This window comes from Armigeres subalbatus, chromosome 3 (genome assembly GCF_024139115.2).
Source record: "Armigeres subalbatus isolate Guangzhou_Male chromosome 3, GZ_Asu_2, whole genome shotgun sequence".
NCBI classification, from domain to species: domain Eukaryota; kingdom Metazoa; phylum Arthropoda; class Insecta; order Diptera; family Culicidae; genus Armigeres; species Armigeres subalbatus.
The window spans coordinates 406883745-406909133 of record NC_085141.1 but is presented as its reverse complement, the minus strand read 5'-3'; the positions used below and the strand labels follow the sequence as shown (position 1 = coordinate 406909133).

General features: G+C 38.1%; 2 protein-coding genes and 1 long non-coding RNA gene across 4 annotated transcripts in view; all 3 read right to left on the bottom strand.

The window, feature by feature from the left end:
• The window catches only part of LOC134227077 (CTTNBP2 N-terminal-like protein), a 48998-nt gene extending 41018 nt beyond the window's left edge, over window positions 1-7980 (bottom strand). For both annotated transcript variants that reach the window (XM_062708320.1, XM_062708319.1), the window contains exons 1-4: window positions 7433-7980; window positions 3647-4485; window positions 3426-3589; window positions 2908-3153 (exon numbers count right to left, since the gene is read on the bottom strand). In XM_062708320.1, the coding sequence (XP_062564304.1) occupies window positions 2908-3153; window positions 3426-3589; window positions 3647-4485; window positions 7433-7714 (1531 nt within the window). In that variant the 5' untranslated portion in view covers window positions 7715-7980. The remainder of the gene's footprint in view (window positions 1-2907; window positions 3154-3425; window positions 3590-3646; window positions 4486-7432) is intronic.
• A 5415-nt stretch (window positions 7981-13395) lies between these two features.
• Window positions 13396-16220, bottom strand: LOC134224124 (uncharacterized). The gene is made up of 2 exons (XR_009982850.1): window positions 14184-16220; window positions 13396-14150 (listed from the first exon to the last, which is right to left on the bottom strand). It is a non-coding gene; the product is annotated as an uncharacterized LOC134224124 (long non-coding RNA).
• Window positions 16221-16368: 148 nt separating this feature from the next.
• The window catches only part of LOC134227075 (catenin delta-2-like), a 122125-nt gene continuing 113104 nt past the window's right edge, over window positions 16369-25389 (bottom strand). Inside the window, 5 exon segments of the mRNA XM_062708314.1 lie at window positions 16369-19913; window positions 19997-20797; window positions 21328-22707; window positions 22710-22796; window positions 22799-24113. Coding sequence (XP_062564298.1) covers window positions 19906-19913; window positions 19997-20797; window positions 21328-22707; window positions 22710-22796; window positions 22799-23228 — 2706 coding nt within the window. The 5' untranslated portion in view covers window positions 23229-24113 and the 3' untranslated portion in view covers window positions 16369-19905.

Below are 25389 nucleotides of genomic sequence, written 5' to 3'. Positions count from 1 at the left end.
TTTCATTTTAATAGTCGAAACTTGTACTGAAAACAGTGAAAATGACCAAAATGGCGTGTTCTTAGCACAAATGACAAGTGACGGTCTACCCGAAAAACTGTATTTTTTGTAAATTTTTACATTCGCTGACAACTCATTACACATGGACCCAATAATTATAATATTGTTGAAGCCATCTCATTAGAATTTGGTTTGTTATTTACATTTTTCGTTAAAATATATGATGCGCAATGTTAGGACCATTTTTTCAATACAGTGTTCCTAATTTTGCGCACAACTCGTATTTCTTCGATATTTTCAACATTTATGATATACCTCGTCGGAATAGGGTTTACGCAAAAAAGAACTTTTGTTAGCTGTGGCCAATGTACATAAATGAGGCTGTACATACACCAACAGACGTGAAAACATACTAAGTATGTCGAATCATAAGAAAATAATGCTGGGCATCCTCATATTCTCAAATATGCTCAAATATGCCTACAAATGGAATGAACATGAATTGTAATAGTAGTATTAGCTGAAAAAATAAAATTTGGATGAAAAATTGTATGATAGACGCTTGCTTCGTGTTAGAAATTTTCCATGTTATGTGCGCAAAGTTAGGATTATAATAAGGGGTCTGCTTTGAAGTTCAATTTACTATTTATTTCAAATTTTTGTACCAAATTTAGTTCTCAAACAATAATATGATAATAATACTACAGCATGGAAACTATTTCAGGCAGATAGCTACTTTCTGTAAGTTGTGCGAGTTCTGAAGATCCTATCAATTCGGAAACTGCACTAATGGAAATCGGCAATAAGTCAAACATCAATCGGAACCCAATTTTCAAGAGCTGAAGGTGGATCACGAATTACTGACCATGGTCCTCGTCGCATTAGTATTTCTAATTTCCTACAACTCCCACCAACTCCGAAACGGAAGCAAATAAAACGTAACTACAAACAAAAACGGCATTTCATCCTAACTGCTGCAGAACGCATTCAAGAGCTTGAACAGAAGGAGCAAGAAACAAGAAAACGCTGCGATTCGTCGTCAGATAAATCTATCACATAAAGAACTACTTACAGCATTTATTAATGACTATCATTATTTTTGAAATCGGCTAACACCTAAACACAAAAGTTGAAATGTATGGATTCTTTACAATGAATTTGAAATAAAATAAATGACATTCTATGGATTAATCATTTTTGTTTTAAATTGTTGGTTACCATAATAGTTCGTTTTATTGGTTTTGATTTTCGAATTCAATTTTCATCGTTTTCCTAAATGTAAAACAATTTCCTATAGATATTTCCCGTCTTGAATAACAAACTTATTATTTAATGACCAGCAAATAACAACCGTTCAACATCTAACGAGGATCGTTTAACATTAGACTTTTATAGGTTATGGATGCGTTCAACATTTAGGTTCGAAAGGAGTCATATAAAACAACGTCTGTGTATCCAACGATAAATATTATTTATTTGAAACATAAGAGAACGGACACTGAATCACTGGCTTTATAAGATGACCTTATGTTACGAACCCTGAACTAAGTATTCACAGAACAATCAATAAAAAACAAAAAAGTCGAACTTAACCGTTCAACATTTAGCGAAATACCCTACATATTTACAGCAATGTCTTGTTAGACAAAGTTGTAGGTACATTTAAGCGCTATAAGTTCGCCATACCTCAGGAATTGATAGCTAACTTCTGAAAAAAGTTCTGAGAAAATTATACAAACGAATGCAAATGACATTCTACAACACTGATTTTGACAGTAATGGAAGTTACCCGGCACAAATATGTTCTACGAGTAAGGCAAAATGTTTAAATATAAAAAGTCATGATTTGTTGTCGTTTAATGTCTATGTACATGAATAAGATCCCTTTACATCAGTGGATGAAAAACCATACGAAAAATCGGCATCAACATTTCAAAAGAGCGAAATTTGTTTTGTAAACTAGAGCTTTTTACGTTGCTGGTGGACAAATTTGCCCCCTGGAAATGTTATTCTGGAGAATGAATCGTTCTGACAAATGTCATTTTTGAGAATGGACCATTCTATGAAATGGAATACTGGAAAATGCGCTATTTCTTGTGGAGAGTTCCTACATTTTAGTCCCAATACGTTTCATTTCGCTCTAATAATTGTCAGGCGATAACAATACTTCTGCACCACACACGGGCATTTGTTTACTTTGCTCGATATATAAGTAGACAGATTGGCAGTTCAATAGGTAGATTTGACACAACTGTTTGTGTCAAAGTAAGAAAACTGTTGAAAATAATCCAATTACTATTGACTTACAATCAAAAACATTTTTTCGTTTTCCACTAATTCTGCAATGATTTTTTTATACCTTTTCAAAAAGTCGTGGACAGAAAGGGGTTGTTCGTGTCCACGGTCCATACAAATTTTTGGTAATTTGTATAACAAATGTCCACGTTGGGAGAAGATGCATGTAAAACTGGCCAAAACCAGTCCACGTGATATGGACAGCCCCCAAGGAGTTGAAATCAGTTTGAATTTTTTCTTCGAAATTGACGGAAATGGACTCATGAAAGTTGCCAAACTAATGGTTCATGTAACAATAAAATAAGGAATATTTAGCTGAACTGTATTTGAATATTTTGAAGTTTACACGTTATCTGAAAAGCTTCTATGTAGGTAATCTATATTATAGTTGTTAGAATATTATTTACATCAGCTGATCGCTATTAGATATAAGCAAAGTGTAATGAATAGAAAAGCCACAAGAAAAGCAATAAGAAAAGCATAAATAAATAAGGAAGAGGTTAAGTACAGCAACGTCACAGCAATCACACATCAGATATAGTTTCTCTTGCTATAGAGAACAGTTACGACAGTTCACAGGTTCAAAACAAAAAAAAAGAGTTATTAAATTACTTGGTCCGGAAACTGGCACGCTAGAAACCGTAGCAGTTGGCTGGACCACCTTGGTGGCCACACTACTGATCATTGCGGCGGCCCCATGCGGTAGAATCCCAACACCGGATACAGGGCCCGAGGCTGCAGCAGGTCCACTAACGGCGGCAGCAGCAGCAGCAGCAGAGGAAGCGGCTGTGGTAGCAGACGCCGCAGAACCAGCTGCGACGGAAGCGGAAGAAGAGGATGATGCTACGTTGCCTACGTCTGCATTTGTGTTATTTTTATGTTCGGGATGTGTTCGTGTTAAATGATTTGAGGTTTTAATTTGTAAATGAAGATTGATGGAGGGAGAAACAAATTACGAAATACAGGAAATAGAATTTGAATTTTGAATTCTTTACTTATAATTTTGTTTAGTAATTTGTTGAAATATCCCAATTAATAATGTCTTAAGAATATAAACTACCGTACGAGAACTAATAAAATGAATTTTATGACATTTTGAAATAAAATTATCCGCTTTTGTTTGTACTTGCCTGATGCTAGTGGGACCCCTCCTATTGATGGCCTCGAAGGCATTAGACCGCCTGGTTTGGTAGGAAGCTGCGGGGCAACGATCGGATGGCGAATACCAGTCTGTTTCCTCAGCATTTCCAATTCTGTCTTTAGCTGCTGAATTTCGATCTCTTGCTCTTTGATCCTAAAATTAATAATTGATTTTTTGTGTAATCTAAACCAGAAATGAAAAAAAACTTACCGCTTCTCCTCCTTGCCCAGACTTTGGTGCAACATTTTTCTCTCCAAATCGAATTGCTGAGTTTGCGTCTCCAATTCCGCTTCCATCCGGAGCGACTTTTTGCTTTCTTCCTCAAGGCCTTCGGCTATTGTGTCCACTCGCAATTTTTCTTCGGACAAGATCTGTGCCAAATCCTCACTCCGCTTTCGCTCTTCTATATATTTTATAATAATTTTCTTTCTCTCTGCTAGGAGCAATAATACTATCTGCTTCTGGCGATTCTTTTCCGCTTCGAACTGTTCCTGAATTTTCTGTAGCTCCAATTCCGTCACTTTTCGTTGCTCTTTCTCATGCTCCAATTCCTGCTTCAACCGTGACCGTTCGATCTCTAACCCGTACGTAATGTCGTCCCCTTGGGCAGTGGTGTGTTCATGCTTCCGTCGTTCGTCTTCTAGTTCCTGAACAACTTTTTTGTATCGTTCTTCGGCATCTTTCAGTACTTCGACCATTTTGGCTTGAGTCTGTCGCTGCTGCATCACAAGCGCCGCCAGAGAATCCATCTGTTCTTTGACACCCAATCGCTGGTCGTTTAGCAGTCGCATCTCGTGCTCGGAATATGCCGCCTGAATGGATGACTGTCGGCTGGCGATGTTCCCACTGGAGGCCAAGTTGTCGCGGTAGAGCGCCGCGTGAGGATCGTTTAGGTTAGTGGGCTTGCTATATCGAGCAGTGTTGAGTAGTTGTTTGACTTTTTCAGTCTTAAGTACGGCGATGACTACGTCTCGGGCTTGGAGCTCACCTTCCAAGTAGCTCAGCAGTTTGAGGAGATCAGTTTTGCTAAAGTCCATCTTTGGATTGCGCTGAATTAAAAAAAAGAAAGAAACGAGGTTCATGTAACATTTAATTTGAAGCACATATGAAAAGTAGATGTAAGAAATTACATAGTTGTTAATACATAGTTGCTTCTTGTCTATGTTAATTTTCACAAACGATATCTAAGGACGTAGAAAAATCGATTAGCATAGATTTTATATATTGTGTTATTTTTTTTATTGATCAGGTGTTCAATTTCATGATTCATATTGATTGAAAAACAAGGGACAAAATGTTAGATTTGTAAGCCAAAATAAAATTATCAAATTTTTATTTGGGTAAAATTTGAAGAAAATCGGAATTCGAATAAATTATTCGCATTTTCCTATTTACAAAATAAATTTTCCTTAAAAATTGTTTGTTGATATAGGAAACATCCATAAATTACGTAACGCTTGGAGGGGGAGTGATGGGTTGCTTGAAGTGTGACAATCCATACAACATTTTTGGATGCTTCATACAAAACGTGTGAAATAGGGGGAGGGGGTTTGAAAATTGCCCATATTTTCGTCAAGTAATTAATGTATCCTCCCATAAATAATTTGAATTCACAATGTTGTTAAAACTCATATGTGAATATGTACGTTATGTGGAAGATATTGATTTGGAAAATGTATTGGAGGTAACCACTTTCCCTTCGATGGGACTCGAACCCATGACCCTACAGTACGCTAGACTGGTGCTTTAACCAACTAAGCTACGAAGGACCTCCGTCGGCCTTCGCAACCTAGCGGCTATTTAACGAGCTCGAGATTCCCAAATTGGACGCATAGTCAAATCACTCGCAATCCATCCATTCTAAATACTCACGCTCCTCTAATGTGAACGTGTACTATACACATGTGGAAGTGTTGGCTTGAGAAATGGATTGCGAGTGATTTGACTATGCGTCCAATTTGGGAATCTCAAGCTCGTTCAGTAGCCGCTAGGTTGCGAAGGCCGACGACGGTCCTTCGTAGCTTAGTTGGTAAAAGCACCAGTCTAGCGTACTGTAGGGACATAGGTGCGAGTCCCATCGAAGGGAAAGTGGTTACCTCCAATACATTTTTCAAATCGATTTCTTCCACACAACGTACATATTCACATATGAGTTTTCACAATATTGTAAATTAATGTCCAAGTCGGGTGGTTTAATCCACGGAAATAGGCAATTAACTTTGATTGAACTGAATTTGAATTCACTTTTCCCGTTGAAAAATTTAATTCGCTCAATCGATTCTATAATTTTGCAACGTCAACTTCCCCGAAGAACCTATATATTTTTTGACGCCTCTAACTATTTTTAAAATTTCAAACAAAAAATCTTATTCCTTCAGACTGGTGTACATGTGCAGCACTTTTTTAGGTTTTGTTCTTGATTTTTTAAAAAGGGACTTCAAAAATATGGGATCTCTGAGATTTAAATTAAATTGAAATTAGATAAAATTACAATCAAAGAATTGACTGACACAATAAAACGAAATATAATGTTTGACGGGAAAGGTCAATTGAGCATGAATTATCTTATGACTCATCCTTCAATTGCTGTATATTTTTCAATGTTCAGTATACGATGATTATCTACTAAATCATTCACACCAAACATATATCTAGGAGAGAAATGTTGTACCTTTCAACGACACTAGAATAAATATTGATTTTTTCCCAACCACAATCCCATCGGTTTGGAAACGAAGCGATTTGGTACACACCGCATCATCCGTTTTTTTATCAAGCAATGCTTTTCACACCATGATGATGCAAAATTGAAGAAGCTGAAGGCACCAAATAGCGAATGTTGTGCTGCCACAATCTATTCGAGGCGGAACGCTAATAACATAATGAACCGGATTTAAACCCACCTCCCTTGCGTAAGGAACGTAAGAAAATGACTGAGCTCCCCTCCCCACTGAATGTCGACGTAATAAGTTCATGGCCCCTAAGGTGAAAGAAAACCGCAATCAGCATCACGAGGCTATAGGATACGACATGAGTCAATATTGTTTACTTTTCTTTGCTCCGTTATAGCCCCTCCCAGTGTACTCATTTTACTACTCCACGATTTAGCTACAATATCAGGGCTGGTACTGTTATATGTTGTTTAGAAAAACCTTCTTTTGCTTCTTATATTATGAAAGGTATTGAAACAAAGCTTAAGACTTACACGTTAGAGAATTTCTCTAATTGTTGCCATCAAACTTTAATAATCCCTAAATTAGTTTCTAAAAGCTATTAGCAGGGATGGTGCCGATCATTTAGTTATAGTCCGAGTCATTTACCAATAAATCATTACAGTCAGTGGCGTAGCCAGAAAATTTGTCTGGGGGGGGGGGGTTTTCAGAACATTTTTTTTTGGAAAAAAAAATTCTTCTAAAAATTTTGTCTCTGGGGGGGGGGTTATGTCCAAAACCACCCCCGTGGCTACGCCACTGATTACAGTAACTAAGCTTAATTAATGGGATATGTATATATTGATGTATATGGAAGACTTGAATCACTGCAATTTTCCTACAGATCTTCTAACAGTTCGGTGTTTGAGATAATTCAATTATCATTTAGTACATAGTCAGTGAGCTCAGGCTGTTAATATTAGACTTCAAAGAAGGCAAAATTATTCATAAATCCTGATACAATTTATTTGTAAAAGAGTCAATCTCTGTTGAAATGATCAGAACTTTTCGAGAAATATTTTTAAAAGTCAGCCGCAAACTATTTTGATATCTCATTAGTTTGCTAGTTTTTTCCTATCAAATAATTTCAAGTGACTGATTCATTTTTTTAATGATTTTTTTATTATGACCAAATTGCGATAATTTGCTGCCAGCCCTGCTCTTTTGGCGAAGGAAAGTTCCCACACCCACGCAGATACACTCAGAAATCCCCAATCAATAAAAATGTCACACCGTCCTTCACTCATATTATGCTTTTATCAGCCCAGCGTCAGCAGAATCTTACCTTCAACGTGTCACTCGTTAACTTTATAGCCTGCAGATCCGCTTCCGTAAACTTTGATGGCGGATGCTCGCCAGCTTCCGCCAGCTCTCCGATGGATGCCATCGTCGTTACGTCGCCACCCGGTTCGGCCATACTGAAGACACTGCCGCCGCTGGGGCTGCTGCTGCCAGTCGGCGAAGCGGAAGAGTCTTCTTCGTGGGGACTGCTTTTTGCTCGCTTTGATGGCGAAGATGTGGGCTGGATTTTCCTCGTGTGCACCAGACGGGGCCTAGTGGTGCTCATTCCCGTGCTCACTCAGAAAGGTAACACCATCCGGATAATGTTCCTTCGGGAAGGAATGATTGTATTGCAACACTAAACAACGTTTTTCTTCCAAATATAAGGTGAATATCAGTGTCTTCTCTTGCTACTTCTCTCACTGGCCAAGAGTCATTAACATGAAGGTCGATCGACCGGATTGCTTCTCTGCGAAGGTATTTGTTTTTGCATTGTCATTATTCAACAGACTATTTAATTTTTTAATACTAAAAGCACGGATTTCAACAATTCCACTTACGATTATATTCACGACAACTTTTGCACACAAAATTAACCGAATAATCCAATATTTTTTGTATTCTATATCATGCTACAGAATATTCTGCTACCATTTTCACGCGATGGGTGTTGAGCAGGGTGTTACAAAGATACCAGAAAGAGGCAAACAAAAATATAAAAACCAAAGTTAATGTTTGGTGTGATTCGTGTAATCTGATAAAAAAAATGATATTTACTTCGAAATTTATTGAAATAATTTCGTAAGCAACGCTGAAATGTTTAATATTTGCATTACATATTACAATCTAATAACCTATTCGAACTACAATCAAAGTTGATGTCAAAGTTCACACATCATTCTTATTTTCATTTAAGAACAAGAGAATAAAATAATAATTTTCGTAATCAAAATAGGCTATTAAAAGTAATCCAGACGACCGCAAAATGTAACGCGAAAAAGATAGAGTTTTGATGTTTTTACCACGTCACATTTCACAGTTACTCTGGCAATCACTTTAAAATCTAAAAATCGCATATACGATTATTTATATCGAATGAATATTTTTTTCACCAAAAATCATTGTCAAAATTACAATATTTTGGAACACCCTAGTAACGATTCTACACATTTCGGTGTCCAATAAGAAAGCACAACACGATTTTTTGACAGCTCTCTGTTTTGTTACGCTTTTCTGCGAGAGAGCAATCTTCGCGACACGAACACATTCACAATTTGAAACAAGTTTTCTCTTCCAAGGAACTATCCTCCTTTTTGGTTCGTTCTTGAGCATCGAATCTTTCTTCTTCAACCAGTTTGGATTTTTCAAATGAAGTTTTCACAACTAATCCCATCAAAATGTAATGAATTTCACCTGTTTCGCAAAATATAACTCACAAGCTAATCGATGGCGACACTTTAGACCATAAATTTAAATTATAAACACTCCAAACACTGTTTTTCTTCACGCAATCACGATTTACGAATCACAATCAATGACAGCATCGGGATTATTTGGTAAGGGCTGACTTCACTCCGCAGTCCGCAAGGTTCAGGTAAAAGGGTGTCACATTATAATCACGCCATAATTCTAAACTGTATATGGACCATAAATCTGATGGTAACGATAGAAAACATTAATTCGTATTATATCTGAGTCTGCTTATAATCTGAGACGAGACCTGCAAAGAGGAAAAAATGTAACTTCAGCTGCTGCCAGTCAACTGCTGTCACGAACTGTCAGGTGCAACCAGCAGCTTTTTTAGTGAAAGTATTGGTATCCCAAATAAAATATTCCACATCATTTTTGTTTTACCAAGACTTTTTTACTTTAACGAGTATTCCAAACCTTCCGTTTAGCTTGTTAATAATCAGTAATAAACCTGTGTTTTGTTCCCGGCATAAAAATCCTTATGAAAATGAATTAACTATAGACCAGTGCATGATGACGTAGGTTGACAGTTCACAGAGCTTTTTCACTGGGACTTAGCCTCTGGCGAAGCTTCCGATAAAATTGTTTCGTCATTTTATTCGCATGTAGATGTCCTTTGCGATTGATTTCATGCTGAATGCAAAGAATATCATTGAAATATTCGGATCGCAGCAATTTTAAACTAAAAATATGAATTTTAATTTTCTCCTCATCGATTTTTCTTCTAACACCTTGTAAACAAGCTCTGTGAACTGTCAAATAAGTGAGGTTAGATCAAGATCTTGCATTGGTCTATTTCGTGAATTGGATACACTTTTATTGTGCTCAGAAGGGTCCACCTGGGGCTTAGGTGAAACAGTCAAGTAAACAGTTGAAACTCGATGGTCAACTGTGATGAAAAGAAGAACAAGTGTCAAAACAAGAGAAAAGAAGCAGCGTCTTTGCAGGTCTCGTCTCAGCTTATAATGAAGACAAAAAACAAAAGATTGTATCAAAAATACGACCGCAAATTGAACGAAGAATTACGTATAGTGCGATAGAAGATATGGAATTTGATCATCAACAGTTTATGCATGTTTATGCCGGATAGCTAATAGTCGAAATGTAGGCAATTTACTGTTAAGGTCTCTCCTGACGGAATCCAAGTTCCAAGTGCTCGCGTTTTCGGGGGCACATCACTCGATTCAGAGGCGGCGCACAACTGTCATTCTTGTTGATTTAGCTTTGCTGCGTCGCAGCATGCGTGAAATAATAAAAATGACAATTGTGCGTTGCTTCCGTATCGAGTGGTGTGCCCTTGAAAACGCGAGCACTTTTAAACTTGGATTCCGTCAGTAGTGACCTTAAAGTGCAATTTCAACATTGGCTGACGAATTTTATTTTGTTTTCAATAGTTTAATGCATTGAATCAATTGTTTACAATAGTTGTATATAATCTTAAATAGTTTATTAATCGATTCATACAAAAACCTCCGACATCCGTTAAAAAACGACTGAGTTATTGGCCTGACCTCTTTTTGTGACGGTCCCAAATTTAAAACTTTGGAATTATCCCCCTATCTTAGCGAAAGACGTAATTCTACATCAAAAACATCGTCCTCAATAAATTATGCTTTGGGCGTATTAAAATTCTCTTTCCATCGTAAAATGGGCTATGAAATGGCAGAGCAGATAAGTCGTTTTGAAAATTTGGTATTGAATTATGGGTTGCGTAGCCTGATTGGAACTGTTTTCCTTATGAAATCTGCTATAGAGTAAGGGGGTGCAAACTGTGGGCTCTGTTATGAAAACTCATATGTGAATATGTACGTTATGTGGAAGATATTGATTTGGAAAATGTATTGGAGGTAACCACTTTCCCTTCGATGGGACTCGAACCCATGACCCTACAGTACGCTAGACTGGTGCTTTAACCAACTAAGCTACGAAGGACCTCCGTCGGCCTTCGCAACCTAGCGGCTACTGAACGAGCTCGAGATTCCCAATTTGGACGCATAGTCAAATCACTCGCAATCCATTTATCAAGCCAATACTTCCACATGTGTATTGTACACGTCCACATTAGAGGAGCGTGAGTATTTAGAATGTCTGGCGGCTATACACATTCTTCATCAGCAACTGTACTGATCAAGTGAGGTTGTGTAAGCTATTTGCCAGTCGGTCGTCAAGCTCAGACCCGACCGCATTGCGTAGGCAAGAGCACGCAACTCAAGTTCAGTTCAATCAAAGGTAATTGCCTATTTCCGGGGATTAAACCATCCGACTTGGACGTTAATTTACAATGTTATAAAAACTCATATGTGAATATGTACGTTATGTGGAAGATATTGATTTGGAAAATGTATTGGAGGTAACCACTTTCCCTTCGATGGGACTCGAACCCATGACCCATGACAGTACGCTAGACTGGTGCTTTAAACAACTAAGCTACGAAGGACCTCCGTCGGCCTTCGCAACCTAGCGGCTACTGAACGAGCTCGAGATTCCCAAATTGGACGCATAGTCAAATCAAATTAACTACTAACTACTCAGGGAATAGAAGGTCAAGAAGAGCCACCGTTGCTAACTAAAGCGTGAACCGGATACCTGGGACTCCCACAATATCCGCGGCGATAGTAACAAACGATGCCCTGTACGTATTTAGTGTTCAATTTTCAATTTTTAAATTTATAAGGAAATGATAGAAAGAAAGCAAATATTTGGAACGTGCTCACTAGTTTCCGAGACGATGACTTGATAACAAAGCGTTTAATTTCGAGAAATCAGACCCTAGATGCCTTTCGCTATTCTGATTTCTGTGAGTTAGCTTCTAGTGTGCCGTTGTAAGCGCGTTCAAAGTGGGTGTTTCATGATATGATCCTCTCCTAGTCGATTTAGAGAACACATATTAAAGTAAAATTATAAAATGAAAAAGGGAAAAGAATTCGAAGAAATCAAACGATTTGGAGCATGATTGGAAATGTTGAAATGTAAAATAAGGAATGAAGAGGAACAGAATATCAAATTATAACAAAACGAAAAGCTTCTCTGTTAGCTTCCTCAGGAAATCTTGATATCTTCGTCTGCAGCTGGTTGAAGTTCACCGATTTGTAGCTTTAGTGTCCTTTTTTTTCTTTGCATAACAAAAATGCTGGAGGCAAAAAAATGACGCACAGAAAACCAAACACGTCTTGATTTGAGCCTGTATGAGCAATGTTTAGCTGGTGTATAAAAAAAGTTTAAATTTTCGAGACGTCATGAAAGAAAGTCTTAAATTCCGCTATCTCTTACACAGGACATCTTCAAATATGTGTTTTATTCAAGACATCTTCAATATTATATACATTATCGAAAAAGCTGCTGTAGTTTTATCTTAAGTTTAGCATCATTTTACACATCGCACATTTTAGCATCATTTTACACATCGGATTTGGTAGCTATTGCAGGCACTGATCTATAAGATTTTTCAAGTCAACATTAGTCGATGACGGTGGTTATCCGCCTGAAAATTAGATAAAAAGCGCATGTGAATGAACTCTTCGGGTTCTATTCAGTGTAAAACCACAGACAAACAGACGTAACACTCGACTAATTTTCATCGTTCACTGATTTACTGGTCAATTCAAATAATCATTAGTTGGCCAATCGATCACTCGTGGCGCGCGCATCGTTTTTGCTCGAGTTTGACGTTTGCTCACTACCGCCATCTGGTTCGTGATTTGCCCAACTAACTGAAATCACCAGATGTCGTTAGTGTTTGAACGGCGATGAATTTTATGAGGGAATGTTCAAGCTGTTACGTCTGTTTGTCTGTGGTAAAACTGTCCTGTGTATTATATTGCTTTTGTTTCATTAGAATGTTGCAAATGAAACTACGCAACAACAATAAACGAAATTAGGCACCATAATTACTCTCATATACCTAATTTCGCTCACAAAGCGAAAGTCTAGATAAAAACAAAATACATGAAATTTTACACTTTTCAATAGTAATGACGAATAAACATATCCAACAGAGCATAATGGATACAAATATTTCCAAAAAATAGCCAGTTTTGTACAGTAAAATCATTTGTTTACTTGGGTCATGTTCTTCGTTGCTGTGCTAAGCACAAGCAAATATGGCGGTCGATGCGAGGATCAAATTGAAATAATTTTATTTGGAACCAAGTTCGTGTTTCAAATTCCTTCGTGAAAACATTCAACAACAATAATATTTAGTAATCCTCCAGATTTTTCAATTTTGACTGGTACCTAAAAACTGTAAAAAAAAAGATTTTATAATGCGCGAAGTTAGGGCGCGCGCGAAATTAGGGCGCATCACGGTATATAAAAACATATGTAGACAAAATCTGACCGAAAACTTGTATTTTATTAAAAAAATTATTTTATTAGCAGTAATGTAGATGATATTTCGGATAAGAATAAAGCAAACCTCGATATTTATTTTGAATATCAATAATTTATTTACTTTTAATTGCATTTCAAAAAGTATGTATGCTTATCGGTTTTAAAATATTTTTTTTTGCTTTCCCTTAATTGTAATCATTTACTAATTGTAATCAGAGTGTACATTTCATGAAAAAGGAAGAGAACATAATACAATGAAAAATAAATGTAAATATATGTATACAACAAAATAAAAGGCATTTTCAAGAGGGGCAATACAATATTATAATTTGCGTGTTGTTTGTCTTACTTTTCCGTCTTCGTGTTCTTTTTTTTATCAATTTAATATAATCAATGTATAGCTATAATTAATGTAAGTATGATTAATATATGAATGGAATCAATTTTCAACTATTTACTTAGTCGTTAATAATTATAACATTCGGGGCGTAGCGAATTGTTTCTTCCATGCTAAGTTTTGATCGCTGATGGTTGGTAGTCGTGTGTGTGTGTGTTCTTTTTTGTCCTGGAGTACATACATTTACTGTTTGGGTTTCTTTAATTTGTTGTATATAGGGTTGCGTACGTTTTAGATTAAGTAATTGCAATCACCATTCACGCTCGCTCCATTCAGTAATTTCAGTCATGAAAAATTCAATGGTAAAGATCTAACTCAATGTTGTCTTCTGCACTGAAATTCCTCTCTCAGCTTGTTAATGTAGTATTTTTGTATTGTTGCTCTACTTCTTCAATTTTGTTCCTATTTTTGTTTTCTTATAATCAACATCTCGCTTCCATCCTTTTTTTGCTTTTCCCACAATCATCGATACAATGTTTTGAAATATCCATAATCATAATTTCGATAATAATTGTTTTTGTTTTACCTTTCGTTTTAGTTATCTTCAGGATTGTTTTACCCTTTTTCTTTTTTAGTTATCTTCGGGGGACACCAGGTATGAGTGTGTGTTTATGTTGAAAGGACAATACATAAACCACGTAGACATGTCGAGAGATTCGTATCTGATGAAAAGCAATAATTTGAACAAAGTTGTCTGGGTTGAAGCCTATTAATTTGCGTTTTTGAAATCAAATGTGTGTTCACGGTAACTCCGATACCATGTACATAAAAAAGTGTGTATACTTTTAGAACAGACCTTCATCTTGATGGCAAATCTCAATAATATACAAGTGAGGTACCCATCATAAGCTTTATAACGCTCCTGGAGACATCGAATTATCCTTCAAGTGTGCTTTAAAACCATTGATTAACAAGGTTTTTAGATTGATTTTTGTTGATGCTTTCGAAAAAAGACCTGTGTATTTTTCTGTTCCGAATCAATATAAATGTGTCAAATAATTTGGAATTATGGTGCACACATGGCCAAACTATGTTGACGATATTTAAGGCCATTAACACCAACTTGCCACTGATTGAGAGATTCTCATAAGTAAAAATTCTCATAAGTAAAAAATTTTTCATCAAAATAAAATATTAAAACTTTAATAATGATTTACTCTTCATCAAGTTACACGGCTTACCGTTCGAATATACTGTTCGCGCAAGTTCAAAATATTAAAATATCATAAAATAAGTCTGAACGTAAACAACATTACATATTTATGAAGCCTTAGATCTGGTAAAATTAAAGAAAAAATGTCTTAAAATCAGCCGGTCATGCAGAGTTTACACTTCAGAACGTTTCGGTTATAAACTGTTCCAGAAATTATGAGCACACTAAATATAGTCGGCAAATTAGGCTGCATGTAATGTTCCGTGAAAATTTTGATGCATCCTATAAATAACATCCATTTAATAAAAGTGTTGCATTTTTTCGAATATTTTGCGTTAAATTTAAAAAATATTCCTTCTATTTTAGATCAGAAAAGTAGGTTTGTACATATTGAATATTTTTGGAACGTTTGCATGTGTGTAGAAATGTTGGTCCTGTAGTCGATACCAGTTTTCAAATATGTAATAATGTTCAGAAAACCCAGAGAAAGTGCAAACATCCTCAATGTAATTATGAAATATTTACGAGAGGTCTATATTAGCAAAAAAAAATTGTGAATACCGGTCAATTTTAAGATACTTTCTTGAAATTTGGTTGGTACTCGATAAAGCGAAGCAAGGTTTGTCTGAGAAATTTGCAAGATCTACAACTATGTTCGCATTTATCACTACTGTTTACATTCAAACGAAGAGTGAGAGAAGTCAATTGGTTCATTAGATGTACTGTGAGGTTAAATTTAAATCACCATTCTCGTATGCATTGTGAGTTGAGGAGATTGAAATAAAAATGAATTTCACTGACACTAATACTGACTTTAAATTTAAAAGCCTAATCCGAAGTCCGAGTTCGACCAGACCCAGATTCAAGCCCAAAAACGGTATTAGATTCAGCACTTACTAAAACATGATATTGTGCATATCCGTTAGCATGTGCGTTCAGCTAAAATCATTACCTTCAAGGTACGTTACTATACATTCGTATATTCACCAGACAGTCTACGAGTTTTATTACAAAACAAATGGAACCAGGAACTTCGTTATTCAGATATGTGTCAAACAGGTACTACCGAATGACACATAACTTCGTAAATAAATACAAACAACGAAAGAGCAAGTTCAATCCCAGACACAGATTTGACACACTAGTATTATTTCCCATTTTTATAACTTTTGAGAATTTAGAATCGAGAGAAGTATTCGTATGCTTGTGAGTGGTACGACTATACAAAAATACATAATGTTGTGTTGATATTTTTTGCGCTAGCTTTTATGATTTCCAGTAAGGGTTGATACCATGTTGGAGAGTTTTCGATTGGTTTTTTTTATGTTCCTATGATTCCATTAAATGCGTGCTCAGTTATCATAATGATGCAACAGTTTGTTTCGATTTATATTTATTAGCTATATGTGGATGTGTGAATGTCTTTATGAATGTGAAAGTGAACTTGCTGATGCCTAATATTTCGTTTTTTTGTTGAATTTTATTTTGTAAACTGGTTTTTACTGATAAAATTGACCATAAAATTATTACTTTTATCCACTTGGTTTGTTTTGCTATCCTTGCTAAGATTATTAAACTTGCCATAATTATGTACTGAACCTCCTCTCCATCCACTTATCAATTAGTTCAATTTGTTCTAATCTACTGTTGATTTTTCTTACTTCTTGGTTTCCTGGCTACATCATCGTTTAGCTCTTTTGCGTGATTTTTCTTTACTATGTTTTGTTACATGCACATTAAGCCCTTTGAGCAGTGTTTTATCGCCGTACATTTTCATTGTAATTCCTTATAGCTGGCTGATCTATGGGGAATCTTCGCTTGTATGTATGGTATGCAGTTGGATTATGCCACCGAAGTGACTGTTTGAGTGATTAAGTCTAATCTCTATTCAATTTTAAATACATAGCGAGGGATAAAAAATTGTTGCTGTTTTGTTCCTGCTTTTGTTGTCGTTATTCTCCGTGAGCTCTCATTTGTCATATAAAGTTTGACTTAATATGACCAAATTTAAAATACCGCGCATACACACTCGTTCTTCCTCGTCGTAACAAAAAAATGTCGATTTACAACGTAATCAACCTATTTTCTTCGCAACTTTTCCCCTTAAACTTTGAATGTACATTACTTTACCAGCGGTTTTTACGTTACATATAATAACGAATGACAAACATATTGACTGACTAGGTGACGTCAGATTCTACTCTTTGAGCTAGGTTCATTTGATTCCGCTTCAATGTTGTATGAGTATTACAGGGTAGGTATCTTCTCCTGAACAATCCTTTCCTCAATGTTTTATAGACAGTACACATATGAATGGTGATCGTATGATACGGTTAATGTTTCGTTCAACACAGATGGTACAACGATTAAGTTGATTATTATTACGTCAGACTGTGGAAGGGAATGTAATGTGGGATGGGTGCGATTTGGTAACAGGGCATGCGTGCACAAGAGTGACCGATAAACATGTTTCTATTCTGATTGATAATAGACTAGGAATGATAACAACGATCAACTAAGAACGACATCCAACTTGTTGTGTAGTAGGTAAATGTGCGTAAGAATCGAGATAAGAGTTTATATGAAGTTCAAGTTGTACAACGTAAGACATGAGCCACCCCAAATACAATTAGAGTAGTGAAAAACTGTTGCTGGAAACGCTAAAAAACAGGCAGCAAAAGATACTAGCGATAATGTCTTTGTCTTTGTTTTGAGGATAAAGACAATGTCGCTCGATTTTATCTGCAACAAATATGGTGAGATGATTGTTGCGAACTTCACTAACTGTGATTAGGCTAAAACCTGGCTAAAACTAAAATCATGCCAACAAATGACTGTGTTCTCGTCTAAATGTTGGCAACCCATTGATTTGTTATCGAAAATAACTTTAAAATCCATCCAATCCTACTTTTGTTCACGCGCGGCAAAAGATAGTTGTCCTAATTTGTTGCAATTTAGGACAATCGCCTTTGTGAGTTCTGCTTATCCCGACATTTACAAGAGAGGACAATGCTGTTGTCATTGGAATTGGTTTAATTCTGCGGTTTAATTTTACACTCACTGGTTGTAATGTTCTGATCACTGATCACGGACAACTAAGGAAGGTCTCAAAAACTGAAATACTTTATTATCCGATAGCAGAGACACGTTCGATAGTAGAACATTCTACAAAATTGTGCACTTATTCTGAACTTTCGAAGGTGCCACTTCGCCATAACTCAGAAGCTAACAATTATTAACAAATAGTTCTCAACCTTCATATCTAGATGCTCGGAGAAAAAAGCGCCAGCAGGAAGATCAAGACCGTGAAGCGACGGTGCAACTGTGCCAAAGCTCCTGGGGTTGGCCAGCAATCAGGAGAACTATTTAAACACTTGATCTGCTATAGCAGTTAATGCACGAACACAGATAAACTTATACGGTTGGCCAATCATTGGGTGTTGTGCGTAATTCGAATTTCAGGAACATTCACCAATCCCTTGAAAATGCACAGAGGGTTACAGTAAGGTGATGGTCTTTCGTGCCTGCTATTCAACATTACTTCGGAAGGGGTAATACGAAGGCCACGCATTGACACGAGTGGTACGTTTTCTACGGAGTCCGTTCATGAGGAAGTTTACATCAGAATGAAGAGCGAAGATAAGCGCTTCAGGCTAGTCATCGTCAAAGACGAAGTACATGAGGCATAGAAAAAGGTTCAAGAGAAGACAATGTGAGCCACCCACCACGAGTTTGTATCGGTGGTAACAAAATCGAGGTGGCTGGAGAATTCGTGTACTTGGGCTCACTGGTGACCTTCAATAACGATACCAGCAGGGAACAACAAAACCCTCATTAGACCGTTAGTTCTCTACGAACACGAGCCCTGGACCATGATCGTGAGGGAACAACGCGCACATGTAGTTTTTGAAAGGAAGGTGCTGCGTACCATCTATGGTAGGATACAGATGGAAAAAGCCATCCATCGTTAACACCGCAAACATAGGACGACTGCGTCGGGCCGGGCACGTAGCCAGAATGACAAACAGTAAACCGGCGAGAAGGCAAGATGCGGCGTGAGTAAGGTGGAAGACGTTTTTTTTTAATCCTTCGTAGATAGCGTGATTGGCAACGTGCATTAGCCATAGATCGAACTAATTGGAGACGATTTTTATGTGCAGCAAATGCTACTCCAGCCTTAGTCTCAATAAATAAATACATCAGTGTTTAATACATTTTGCTAAAAATGCGCAGCATTCGAGGCGCATATCGACATTAACTGTACGGCCATCTTCAAAATTTCGTTCTTCAATTAGATGTAATTTAATTTTCTCATTCGGTGAAGACATTTCGCTTTATACAAGCAAAAAACACAATTTTCTTCACATTTCAAAGGTGGTTTTTTTTTCTAGTTTTTTTGCCATACACAACGATCCAATTCTTGTTTTTCTCAAACTACTATTCCGCCAAAGGCCAAACGAACTACCTCATATCTAACGAGACAACTCCAAAATTATTATAATGTATTGTGAAGTAGAGATCTTTGAAGCAACTAAAGCAAAGGTTGGTTTGGTGATCATTTCTCAAAATTTTGCAACACAATAAATTTGAAAAAAAAAGTTGAAAATTGTTTCAATTAAGCTCTAGCAAATATTTGTGGGCGGTAAATTTCCAATAACTTTCTGCTTGGGTGTAAACTATACTCTACGATTTATATTGGAATACCCTTTGCTTGCTACTAATTAGCTGTCGTGTCTTCTGGTATTCTAACTGTTTACGTGACGTACCATACTGTAGTCTAGATTACTCCTTGAGTCAGTTTTATGTCCCTTTTGTAGCCAATGGGAATGAACAGTTCCGAGTAAAGTCGTATGTGTGAATACGCAAAAATGGAAAGTAGGTCTGCTGTCCGCCTCAAAGACTAACCGAATTCCATCAGCTGCTGATGGGAATGTATACCTGTTTCTGTGTTTCAGTTTGAGAGTGCTCTCCTAGATAAATAGATTTCTGCTACCGTATAATAGCTGCTCACACCGTGTCCTATCCTGACTCGAAAATTGTGTGTGGTGGTTGTGGTTGTGGTGTAGTGTTGGTTGTTGTTAAGTTACTATCCTTTTTGTCTACTCCTGCTAGATTGGATTGTGTAGATTCATCTGCCTACAAGTTCGGGAAAAGCGACACATTAGATTAGAATGACTCACGGTGACTGGAATCTACCCGGGCGACCACGGCGGACTTACCCATCTTGACGGCTCCGTCGCTTGGAGGCAGGGACATCGCTTGTCCACCGTTGTTGGACGTCTGCTGTCGCTTCATGGTTCGATCTTCATATCTGGTTCCACCCTGGGATGCCATAGGACGGTTTAGTGTGTTGTTGGGCGAATTGGGTGAGTTGTCGCTGTAGCTGCCACCGTTGCTGCTGTTCACATTCCGCGAGGCGATCGTTTTCGTCACAAAGTCCTGCTCCTTCCAACCGTGTTTCTTGTACACATCTCTCAGTTCCTGGTGTTGCCACATTGTAAACAACAGTTGGCCGGCAAACTTCAAAACTCTTGGCGTGTACTTTAGTCGTTGCCTTGTCATGTTCATTAACCGCTCGACACCTCCCGCTTCCAATAGAGATCGCGCAAATTCTGCATTCTTTTTAATCACTTCATTCAAGGTGGCTAGCACGGCTGCGATTGTGTCGTCTGAAGTGCCCTGGTCGCACTGGGGATTGCCCGAGGGTAACTTTTGAACCAAATCTCGCATCGCGTACTTGCCTATCAATTCTTTATTTCTTTGGTCAATAGCTAGATTCCGCAAAGCAGTCGCCACAGCACACACCACGCGGTCCACCTCCATCCGTAGCAACTCTACCAGGATCGGAAGTCCTTTTTCTTTCCGTACGGTGGCACGGATCTCTATACTAGGTTGCCAGTAGCAAGCTGCCAGATTCTGCAGCGCCCCGGCCGCCGCTTCCAGCGTTTCCGGGTTCGAGCAGCTTTGTAGTAAGGCAAGATAGGAATGTACAACATCGGGCTGCCACAGCTGCTCCGCACCTACAATATTAACGAATAGTGTGTTATTTGTACAATGGAAAGACAGGATAGTTTTCAAAAGAACTTATTTACTTTCTACTAAAATTGCTAAAAATAATATGCTGAGACTCTGATACATCAGTTGCAAATCAGATCATATTCGAATAACAGAAAAGGCTACTACCTATAATATGTTTACATAAAAAAGGAAATAATACATTTGTTTGATTACAATTAAGTTTACTGTTAATGCATTGTGGAAGTAATGCAGTAAAGCAGAAATGAACGAGAAATTTTTGAAAAAATACGAGAAAGGCAAAACAATCTTTAAATTAAAAGTATGTTTTAAAAAAGCCTTATATTTTTTTTTCATGATCATTTAAATAAAAAAAATTGAAGAAAAACTAATAGGTGACAAAAAAACGTAACCTTAAAATCATAGCAAGACATATGTGTATGTGAAACGAGCAACTGTTGTTAGAGCTACAATATTGCGCCAAAGCAAAATTAAAGTACTCTATATGGGACTCAGTAGTCAACTCATAACTTACCCTTGTAATGCGCCGTGTTCTTATAGGCCATCCTGGCTGGATCGCCGTTCGCGTTGGAGTGATCCTTCGTGTCGGCAGCCTGCTGGGCCGCCGCAGCCGCTGCCTGCTGTTCTTTCTTCTTTTTGCTCGCCCCGAAGCAGCCCAAATTTTCACCTTTTGAAGATGCCGCACTCACAATCGCACTGCCATGCGACCCGTCCGCGCTGCTGTAGTGCGGAATGGGATTTTTGTCATAGTTGGGGTCTTCCACCTCCTGGCACCGGTAGGACAGATTCCGCAGTATACAGACGCAGTTTTCCACTATTTTGTTACCAATGTTCGACTTCTCGATCGCTATCCGGACCACGTACAACAACGAGTCCACTAGACCTTCACACTCACGCAGCTTTTTCCTGGCATATTCCCCAGCTGAACTGACGTTTCGCAAAATACCGGACGCATTACGGAACACCGTACTCCAGCAGGTTTCGCCCGGATTCGTTGGATCCCAGCCGGAATGTGGAATGATAATGTATGACACAATCACTAGAATCGCATCGTCGATGATAAACCTTTTCAAATCTTCACACGATGACATGTTCCATATGATTCCGGTTACCAACTCCTTGATGTCGGATTCGGATGTCCGCCTGAGCAGATGAATAAGCGCCTGGATACCCCCGGCACTGTTGATTGCACGTTTATTTTCGTCGTTTTGACGACCATAGGATAAGTTTCGCAGCGCACCGCAAGCATTTCGATACACGTCGGTGTTTTCGTGACCTAGAAGTTTAACTAGCGGTGGAATACCGCCAAGTGTTCGTGTTCGCTGTTTGTTTGGATCATCCATGTAGCACAGATGTTGAAGATAAGCGGCAGCATTGGCTTTGATGGCGTTGTTGGGATGACTGAGGAAACCGATCACTTCGGTTAGGTTTGGATCTCGCCATTTCATTTGGCGTTGGTCTTCGAGATCGGGACCTTCGGGTCCGCCTCCACCAGATCGATTATTACCTCCTGGGGATGTGATAATGTGATGCTGCAGAAAGACATGGTTATGTATTTGCAGGTTTTGCATATGCTGGGGAAGATCGTCCTCGCCATCGTAATAGCAAGCACCTTCGGGAGGAACACCCCTTTGACCGGCACTGGCTGCTTCGTATGCGAGTTGTTTTGTAGCGTACGTAGGCTCGCTGGCACCGGATGGGTCCATGTGACCATGCGAACTGATTGTTCCGTAGGGAGGTGTAGACACATATCCATAAACCATTGCGGAAGGGTTGTCAGGGTAGAGGCGGTCAACTGGACCTCCCGGCGATGGCGCTATTACGTATTCACCCATTTCGTCATATTGTCCCTGCATATATCCCGGTGGTAGGAGGTTGGCCGATGGATTTCCATCTGAGGCACGTTCATGGGAAGTGGTATTGAGGATTCGCTATTTTCACTCGAGTTGTGAGGTGTCGAGCGATCATTGATCTGATACTCTCGAGGTAGGACTGCGGATGAGGCGGATGATGCACACCGGCCGGGTCATAGCCGGAATCCGTATACTGTGAATAGTGTTCGTAGTCTTGGTAGTGCGTCTGATACTGTCCCTTGTCACCGGGTCCAACCATATTTTTCCCGCCAGGCCCCATGTGAGATTGCGAAGCGGCTGCCGCCGCCGCCATCTGTTCCTGCTGGTCCAAATGGTTGTAGTTCATATACTGTGATCGAGTCGTGTAGATTCCCATAGGCATCGACACGTAGTCGATCGGTTGTCCATCGGGTCCCATGTCTAGAGGCATTGCTACATAATCAAATGGCTGCCCATCCGGTCCCAACTGTTTCACCTCTCGCACGACCTTCGTTACAGTCGTGATTTGCTGTGTCGTTTGTTGCTTATGAGTACGAGCTATTAGATCATCCTCACTATGCATTGATGATGGATATTGTTGGAATGTTGTGTTTCCTGTAAATGCGTGCACCGCACTCGTGACTTGCTAATACACTAAAATTCTAATGGCTAAACTGTATTGCACATGAGAAAAATAATATATTTTCACTTTTCATCACTCAAAACATTTCGCTGTTAGCGGTCATAGTCTATTTACTGATCTTTTATGTTTCTTATATTGCATGTTACAAAAACAGGTGGAACCAAAAAAAAATACAACACTTTATCTCAATACAAATATACCGATTTACACCGGTAATGATGAGACCATTCAAAAAAATATGCTTTTCAAGCACATTCTAATACCCGTTCTTCTTTTCTCCCAACAAGCACTTTGTCTCAATTGACAATTTGGTTACTAGATAAAAGTCGTTTCCGGATAAATAAATGCCACTATAATTAACCTATCACTCGTTTCCCCAATCACTCTTCCTTCGGCAGTTGTTCCATCCACCCTTGGTGACGAAGGTAGTGCGGTTCCCTTTGTATCGTTGTTCAACCGGAACGTGCCTTCGTAGAAATCTCCTACTTCGAATCTTATTCTTCCCCTTTGTTGATGGCGAAAGCGACGCGACAATATCGACTACGATAAAAACCTTTGAAGGGTCCTTCTTGAACGAAAGAATAAACCGTTTGCGATATGGTAAGAATGCGTGGGGATCTTTCAAGCCTTTTTTGCGCCCCCGTTTTGATTTTCAGGGCCACTGACGACAACGTCGGCGACACATGTGAATCGTTCTGTTCCACTGCAATCGCGAGTAGAGTAGTGGCGGTTGACGATGCAACGTGTGTTTTTTTTTCGCGAGTGTATTATCTCCTGCACTCTCTATCAATTTGAAGACGCCTAAGCTTTGGTGCGGTTTTCCATCTGAAAGAAAAAGAGAAAGAAATCTGCTATCAGTAAACTGGTTTCTTCAGGAATGATGTCATAAGCATGACTAAATTAGATTGATAATATGTTCAACTGAGAGATCCATTATGCTACTTCTTATTTGATGGGATATGCAAAAAAAGTATCTAAAAATAATGAATAGTAACTAAAAGTTTTGAAAAATAGTTTAAATTGAAAAGGTTTGAAAAATCAACAAACGAGTTAAACTAGAAGTTAACCATTCTTATGTCAAATCATAGAACAGTTCAGAAAAAAACTTTCCAGCAATTACAATAGATCGCAACACAAAAATTGATGTTAATGCAACTTGCGGAAAATTTACCAATCATTTGGGGTTAAATTAACTTCTGTTTACATCAATTCATAATTCCATATGTTTGTAACAAACGAAATCAAATTTGGTGATGGGTATCCAAAAGAAGATCTCCCGCTCGATAAACCCGAATAATCAAATATGCCTCATCAATCTTGAAGCTTTAGATTCGTTCGAGAAAACTGGACTGGAACAAGATCATAAATCACCGGTCAGCCATAGCCGCCAAGCTCATCTCACTATATGCCTATTCGCTTGCCGATGAATATTTTATTGTTATTCTACCGAATTCTCCCAAATTGCCTTTTTCTATTGTATTCAAATTTAGTATGCGTGCCATTGAATTGCTAGATTCGAGTGTACCGAGTAACTGCGCGTACAAGTAAATAAAACTTCACCATTGTCGAATTATCCAAGCCCTGGCAGTGGAATGATAACAATTTGTGACCACTTGATTGCAATTCTATGTGTTTTATTTATTATTGATAAATGGAGCTAACCTTTTTGGTTTCAAACTTGGTAATAATCGAAATAACTCATATTTGTGCGTCTACAGAATCACAAACACGAATGAAATGCACCTTTTTAAGTTGCTTCAACGCAATATATTCATATGACTTCGAGTACAAAATTTATCTTCATTCATGTAACTAATAATGATTCAATGCGAAGATGTATTTCCGAATATCTCAGCTGGTATCGTACTTGGCAGTCTCGGCGTTATCTCAAGTACCTACACGAACTTATCGAACGCTTCAATTGCTTAACAGCCGGTACAAACTCGTGTCGGATAATCCAATGTGTGAGAACATTGAATTCACTTTGTATTAGGTAGAATGTTACTGCCGTTATACGCAAATAATGTTACCAGATTCAGATGGCATAAAATTTGGGCAGATCCTTGTAGGTGGCTCTAAATCAATAGATTTTAATAGCGAT